Source organism: Vigna unguiculata, chromosome 2 (genome assembly GCF_037176805.1).
Source record: "Vigna unguiculata cultivar grain cowpea cultivar isolate G323 ecotype 2 chromosome 2, ASM3717680v1, whole genome shotgun sequence".
Taxonomy (NCBI): domain Eukaryota; kingdom Viridiplantae; phylum Streptophyta; class Magnoliopsida; order Fabales; family Fabaceae; genus Vigna; species Vigna unguiculata.
Genome location: NC_140793.1, coordinates 32953433 through 32961550, shown reverse-complemented (window position 1 = coordinate 32961550; position 8118 = coordinate 32953433). Strand labels below are relative to the sequence as shown.

At 33.5% G+C, this 8118-nt stretch overlaps 1 protein-coding gene across 1 annotated transcript; it reads right to left on the bottom strand.

Annotated features, from left to right (window-relative positions):
• Nucleotides 1-1094: 1094 nt before the first annotated feature.
• On the bottom strand, nt 1095-4691 carry LOC114173711 (beta-1,4-xylosyltransferase IRX14-like). Its single transcript, XM_028058268.2, has 3 exons — nt 3811-4691; nt 3106-3648; nt 1095-1690 (listed from the first exon to the last, which is right to left on the bottom strand). Exons 1-3 carry the CDS (start codon nt 4509-4511, stop codon nt 1456-1458), a joined length of 1479 nt encoding a protein of 492 aa, XP_027914069.1. The 5' UTR covers nt 4512-4691; the 3' UTR covers nt 1095-1455.
• Nucleotides 4692-8118: the final 3427 nt, after the last annotated feature.

Below are 8118 nucleotides of genomic sequence, written 5' to 3'. Positions count from 1 at the left end.
TTCTTATGGTCAATAAACTCGGCCTGCATCACTGAAATTCATTGGGCCAGTATAAACCTGGTCCAGAATATGTTCCCAATGTGGACCATTTCTTCCTACACCCCTTCTTTTTCTCACACGTCCATAAAATAAAGTATTCCTATTTTACTCTTGAATTAAACATATTAAAAACGTCACCATTCTGTAAAAGAAAATACTACATTTTATGGGGGTGAGAGAAGAAATGCCGCCCAATATGATAATCATTGGACCTTGGCCATTCTGTCTCACTAGAGTTGGCCGGAAATCATGACACCAAACAGGATAACAACGCTACAAAAATATATTGATTTTAAAAATGAAAATTTTAAGATGTGTTTATTTTTGTTAAATCACCTTAGCTTACACACATACGCATTATATCTAAAATTAGTACAAGAGAACACAAAATTACAGTCGAAGATTCAAAAAATTGTAATGATTTCATTTCTTTATTTTTTTTATTAATTATTGCAATATTTAATTTATATAAAAATTGATGGGATTCTTTTGCATCCTACAAATTCATGAAATTCTTTATAATTTACAGTCTAAGTATATTAAGACACAAACTACAATATTGTAATCAGTTTTTTTTTTAATGAAAAAGTTTCACGTCGTATTTCTACCTAGGGCAAGAATTTTTTTGTACCAAATTATTATAGTCTTTCATAGATGGGTGTGGGATTAGAACTTCCAAAGATGGTTTAAAAAAACAGGTAAAAAGTTTGGTATTATTAAATCAAAACTTTGGAATAATATATATATATATATATATATATATATATATATATAAACATTTTGTATGAATCTTACTGTTTTTCAATCCCAAATTTATAATTTTTTGTTATTTTTGACAAACTCTTGTAGTGTTGAATATTTTCTAAAAACTTAAATTCTTTTAAATCTAAAAACAAAAAACATGAAATAAGTCTCTTAAAATTCTAAATTCTTAATATACGAATACGTTAAAATGTAAACTACACAAACCTTAACCATAAAACAATCTTTTAAAAAAATCAATAACTCCGAATATTTATAAGGAGTATTTTAAAATTTGAAAGAAAAAAAAACTATTGTCAGAATAATCTTTTAAAATCTTAATCAATGCACCACCTTATATTCAATCCGATACAACCCTACAATTGAATACAGGCTTCCAGCAAGGCAGCATAACAAGTTGACATTACCTTTCAAACTTTCATTCCGACGAACTCCAATAAAAAAAAAGAGATAAAAATGAATATAAAAAATGGGTGAAAAATCAGACTCGGATGCACATATGCGGGTCGGGCCTCCATAAAAGCTACGCCACCAACGTATGCAGCAGCAGCTTTCTCCATTGATGAATCCAAATTCTTGTTGCTGAAGGCCAGCAGCAGTTACTGCGCAGTAAATTCCTCTGATGTACAATACAATGGTTAACATCATCCCTGTTTAGTTTTGCTCCGAATGTGTAGACACTTGCACACCTATCACTTTGCTCTCATGCTTTCTCTTACTTCTACTGCGCCGGGATCTAGGACTTTTAGTCCTTGTAGAGGGCTTGTTTATCTGCTCTTGGCCACCAATTAACACTTTCTCATTATTAGATGGCAGCTCAGGAGGAGTATCTGGCCATGGAGTGCGTTTTGATGGAATAGTGATGTCCAAAGGAGGGTCAATGATCCATCTGCAGAAAATACAATCATATACTCAGTTTAGGGATACATAAATACATGCACTATTATTTGTTGGATGCCACATCATAGATTACAAGCACAAAAATCTGCATGATATGTGCCGAAATAAACAACTCCATGATTTGCGGAGAAATTTTTGGGTCAAACAGGTTTTGGAATACATTTTCAGTTTATGTTTCTTAATTCTACAAAAACCTACACAGGTCATATTGTTTATGCAGTACTTTCTGCGATGGTCAAACAAGAATGGTATTTCTGTAATTGTCCGTGAAAACAGTAAATTCATATACAATGATATTACACATATTTGACGAATAGCTTTGGTTGATCCTGGGAAGAACAAATTTTCAGAAGCCAGAAAATTTGCAATCAAGAAAAAATGACAGGAAATACGGCGCAGCCTTAAACAACGCACGTTATTATTTGCGTGTGATGTTCTGAAATGTTTTAAGTTTTAAGATTGCGCTAATGGTGGAACTAAAGTCTCAATGTTCCTTTTTTCAGTTATTAACTACGTAACCTTTGGACAGTTCTTAAATGTAAAAAAAAAATTACAGAGAAGGATACAGAGATCCCAATCGAGGCATTCACAAGAAATGCTTGGATGTCATTGACGAGAAGGAATTGGACTAACAGACGTTAACCAACGATTACAATCTAACAAACAAGCATGCTTAGGTTGTTGTTATTTGGCTTTTCGTCTACCAAGACTATCTAAAGACCGTAACTTGCATATGTAACTGCATGACTTTCAGACAGATACTAACGACTTGATAGAAAACCTGCAATTCTACACTTAGTCCAGATAATTAAACAACCAAGATGCCTGTAATGGAAACTATCCCTCAACCATGCTTCCCTGTTTCAACACTTATATATTTATTACCCCCCCTGAAGACAACCAACACTGGAAGTGTATACCCAGTGAGATATTTTTCAAATCAGGATGAAAAATCATAACAAATATGATAATATAGAACGTCAATTAAAATTCAGCACCAACTTGACAGCAGTTTACTTCCAAAGCTACATTCTTGTTACCTCAGTCTTACCTGTATCATCTTAGCTGGTAATTGAGTAGAATTGAATTAAACTATAAAATTACAGATCATCCTAGAAAATAAGTCTACACTCTACATAAATGGATACCCAAATATCAATGAACGATGCAGCTATTCCTAATAGGATGGCTCTATTATGCATATCAACATAGGTTCTCATTAAGCACAGAACTGGTAATAGGTGTGTATTCCTTGGGCTTGACATCCTACCAAACACATTTAAATCTTGCAAATATTCAAAATTGTTCATATGCCAGATATCATGCAGAAAATTATAAAAAGAATGGAAATTTCAACTTAAGAACATAACAAATGAAAACTCCAAAATGAAGGAGAGGACTCACTGTGAAGGAAATTTGCTGTCTGTGCGGGCTTCAACCCGTAGCCACCAAAGCAAAACTTGACGTCCACAGTTCCCAAGCGGCTCTACCACAGAGGTGGTCTTGAGCAAGGAGAGTGGACTCTCTATCCCTTCATCAACCCCATCCAATTCATCAAGATCCTTAACCCACTCTGGCTTATCATCAACATCCTTCCAAACCAACCTTGAATTCAACACAAACCCAGACCACTCGAGCTTTGTGGGCAGAACAGGTGCCTTATCATCAATATAAACGGCACTCCTCCCTGTATAACGCAGTGAATTGAAGGTGTGCCACCCAACCAACTTATCGGTGGCATTACAAGCAGGGCCCTGCACAGGCATAACCGCACCTTCCTCCTCCGTTTGAACCATGGATGAAGAATCATCCGAATGAAGCAGTATTCCAACCGAAACAGCTCCAATCCATTTCACATTTTGTGCTTCATCAAACAACTCCATACTGTGCATATTACTATCATCAGCAAACACCACAACTCCATCCAGCTTCTCTTTTCTCACAACTCTGTTCAAAATCAATCCAACGTAAGTAAGTCTTCATGATGCATTTTCACTGTATTCTGTGATTATGCCTCGCGCACTAACGAAAGTAGTACTTAATAAAGTTTCTACACTCAGCATAACAATAATAACATCAATCGAGTAAAAGGAGGTGGCAAAAGTTAACCTCAAAGCATGAAGTCGCATCCGAGACTCGAGTTTATGCCTTCCATCCCACGAATTCGGCATTCGCTGAGAAACGCCAACGTGGATTGTTCTGAGGCCGGACTTGGCAATAATCGAAGCGGTTTCGTTGGTGACTCCGCCAGCCTCCACCACGATCCACACCAGATCGTACGGCACCAGCATCAGCGCGTGCATCACACCGGTCAAGTGCAGCGTCTGGAACGTGCGAACATAAGTTGGCGTCACCGCGATCACCGTCCTAGGGTTCTTCACTCCGAACAGAGACCTCTGCTCCCTCTGCACCCTCTCGATTATGCGGTGCGCCTTCATCACCTCCACGGGATCCGGGTGAGGCCACGGCCGGATTCGGATCCCGTGCCGCCCGACCACCACGCGGCTCGCGGTGCTCACCGCCGCCGTTCTGTTCGCCGCCGGAGGAACGTTCAGCGGCGCCGCGATATCCGCTCCGCCACGGAACGGAGCGGTGTAGAGGCTGGTGGAGAACAGGAAGAAGAAGACCAGGCGGGAGAAGCGGAAGCCAAGGACGAGACTGATGAGGCAGCAGAGACCGTGGATTACCAGCCAGAAAATCGTCGCCGGCGACTTCACCGCGCCGTCGCCGGACGAATCCAGCTGCGCGGATCCTCTGAAGCTGTTGGCCCGGCGCGTGAGGTAACTCTGCTGCAACGCCGAGAGCTTCATTTTGTCCCTGTCAGTAGTCAAAGAAAGAATGTTGTTGGCGACTTGAAGTGGTAACACACTTACGCTATTATATGTTTGGATTCAATTTTAAGATTGATGTTCGAAGCACAAAAGATAAGGGAGAGGGTTGTCGGTTGGAGATGGTGGTTGGTTTTAGGTTGCTGGTGGCTTTAGGTTGGTGCCCCTATCATTTAATCATTCATCATTTCTTTGGGTTTAAGGATAAACCGTTTTCTTTTTCTTCTTTTTTTTATTTCATTTTAATTATTCCAACACACACTTAATTCTACATAATTGAAAACACAAATACTACAACACAAGCAAGTCTTTAAGGTTATTTTCAAAACTCTGTTGAGGACATTCCAAGCAACTCAAAAATATTCTGAAAAAAAAATAATAATAATAACATGTGGCGACACTGAAATTAATCAGTCATTTTTGTTTTCGTTTCCGTTTCTTATGGAACCAAATGTTTGGAACTTTTTGTCTTTTATGTGATCTCATTTGTTTTTGTGCTATAATTTGTATCCAACACCAAACGCTTCCCTGCACTTTTACTCAATTTCCATTTCTTACAATTACAGGTTGTGAAAATTTCCGTATTTTTTTGTCTTTCCAGATTCACGATATTCATGTAAATCGTAACCTTTTATCTAAAGTTAGGAGTGGTAGTGCTAAATGGTTAATTAGGAGCAGTGAAGTGTCAAAATCTGCTAGAGCTATAACGTTAGATATCTAAATTGAAACGATTATGTTTTTCCATGTTGGTATGTGAAACCTAACTAGGTATAGTTGCCACTGTTTCAGTTTGTTCAAACTTTGTGTAAAAAAACATGAACAACGTCTGAGACTTTTAGAAACTTCACTTTGTGATTTACACATTCACTCTTTTGATTGGGTTTCAAAATTGGAAGATGAAAATAACAGATGTGGTTGGTAAGTTGTGATATGTCAAAATCATTGGTAGCCAGAACAATATGCTTGCAAACTAAGAAATTTTTCTCACATCACAATAACTCCTTCCTCATATAAATAAAATACCTCTTTTTATTAGGTGCTTCACCTGATTACTACACTTCACCATTAATTCATGCATATAACATGTTTTTATAAGCCTTTGAATGAGAATAATATAGGTCAAAATGTTTTACTACATTTTGAAGAAAGTCGTGCTTCTAGGGAGAGGATATAATCTCAAAAACAATTATTTAAAACGTCCTATATCGTATAATCTAACTAAAAGTCTCTACGTTTTTTTTTTCAATTTGAGTCAATTCAATCTATTTAATTTTTCCTATTATCTGATAAACTAAACGTATTAATAGGTTCTGTTAATTTAAAAACAATTATTACTACAACAAAATGTTTACTGATTCTATGACCAGTCTTTTGTCATAAATATTATTAATCACTTTACTAAGATCTTCTTTCAGTCTTGTATTTTGTTATTCTAACTATTCAGATTTAATACGTTATTTAAGAGAATCAGCATAGTTTTCAAGAGTTGATAGTTTTAAATACAAACAATATTAACCTGAGTTACCTAATATAAAATAAAATAATGAATTTTTATCTTTACTGCAAGCTAACAAATATATATAATAAACGAAGTGGAAGGACTGTATTGATGGTAAAAGTAAATAAGGGTTGAAAAAAAAGGAAATAAAAAACTGGTATGCATAGATTATTAAACTTTGACTAGACATTAAAAATGGATGCTGTGTTAAATTTAGCATTAAAAACAAATATTATGTTATATTTAACATTAAAAACATATATTATGTTGAATTAACGTTCACAAACACTAGATAGGACCTACGCGCTTCTCAAATCCATCACAAACTACACGTTTGGTATTAGTGAAATTTTGAATCTGAATTAAATAGGGTCAAAATAAACTTAAGTTTAACTGGTAAAAAATTAATTTAAAAACATCTTATTCTTAACATGTATCATTCCCATTTCAAGGATTAAATTTAACTATAACCGGTTGCTAAAAGACACTACAAAAAGCCAGTTATTCACGCCGTTTAAAAGTAAATAGATAAATGATGTCATTTATTCAATTATTTATATTTATTTAAATTATTTTTTACTTCGTTTCACTTTTTCCCTTTATTTTTATTTTTTATTTTTTATTTTTTACTCAAAGCATGGGCTATTAAGATTTTTCAAAATGAAACATTCAATTTTTATTTACATTTGAATATGCTTTTTACCATATAAAATTATTAAGTTTTGATTTTGATTATTATTAATATATATATATATATATATATATATATATATATATATTCTACAAAATTAGTCTGTATGTATTTTTAAACATATTATTTATAGTCAATGCACAAATACGATACGTGTATTGGATACGACACGTATCCGTTACGTTGATATGTTCATGTCTAAAATAATGGGATACAATATGTAATGGATACCTTATATATGAATATCAAAAAGTATACAATAAACTTTTTTAAAAATATAATAATTATATAATTGTTATTGTGTGAATCTAAATTTTCGTAATAGAAACAAACTATTTTGATAATCAAAACATGATAATATTAGTTACCAATTTAGAAACCAATTCATAATTAAAATTATTTTAATTATCAATTTAAAGATCAATTATAATTTTTTGAAACTATTTTAGTTGTTAATTCGGTCACTATATAGTGACTAATTATTTTTTGTCACTAAATTATTATTCAAAAATTCTTACAACTTCTTTTTGTTAGATAATTATATAATAAACCTAATTAAACATACATAAAACTGTGGGCTATTGTAAACATTTATATACTCTGTTGGACCCAACCATTTATTTATTTATTTATTTATTTAATATATTTAAGTAAATTTTTTTTTAAGGTGATGGCCGAGACAACCAATTGAAAATTAGTCCAAATCAGACAAAAACACCGTGTAAGAATCTGGTTTTTGAACTTATCTTTCGAAAAAAGGTTTTTGTATTTTTATTTTATTTTAACGTGATTTTATCCAAAACAAACGTTTGCTTACGAAATGTAAATTGTTGAGGTAATATACACGATATTTTCAGTTTTTTTTTTTTTCTGAATGGTACCCTATCTTTTATTATTGTCTATTAATAACGCATAACGTACTATTTATTACAAAAAAGGACGACTCTATTTATTTGTTTGTTGTGGACTTTTTTTAATGGTCTTACATGAAAAATACTCTATGTGAGACTTGATTTTTTTATGTGGTAGCATATATGATAAGAGAGATTAACTTTGTTCAATATATAAATTTGGCAGAACAATTTGTGATGTAGAATTAATGGTCTTTTAAGGAGATTCGTCCGCGACACATGAATATTTTAATGGTGATATTCTAATATCAGTGATGATTTTTCTGAAAATATTTATCAAAGAAACACTACACATCATCAGATAAATATAATATTAACAAGATATAAGTTTAAATTGAGAATCGATACTAAAAATCAGTATATTTACAGTTATTATATTTAACGGTACTCAAACTTTTGAATGTATATTTAAATTAGGAATGACGATATGACCTGGTTTGTCGGGCTGGTCCACAGGTTCATGAAAAAAATATGGTACGAGTCAGGATA

Bases quoted from the DNA above. Each gene is read 5' to 3' on its own strand.
- LOC114173711 (XM_028058268.2), bottom strand. From the start codon at position 4,511: ATGAAGCTCTCGGCGTTGCAGCAGAGTTACCTCACGCGCCGGGCCAAC. The intron at 3,649-3,810 runs GTTAACTTTTGC...GATTTTGAACAG, and splicing joins ATGCGACTTCATGCTTTGAG to AGTTGTGAGAAAAGAGAAGC. The intron at 1,691-3,105 runs GTGAGTCCTCTC...TATTTTCTGCAG, and splicing joins GACAGCAAATTTCCTTCACA to ATGGATCATTGACCCTCCTT.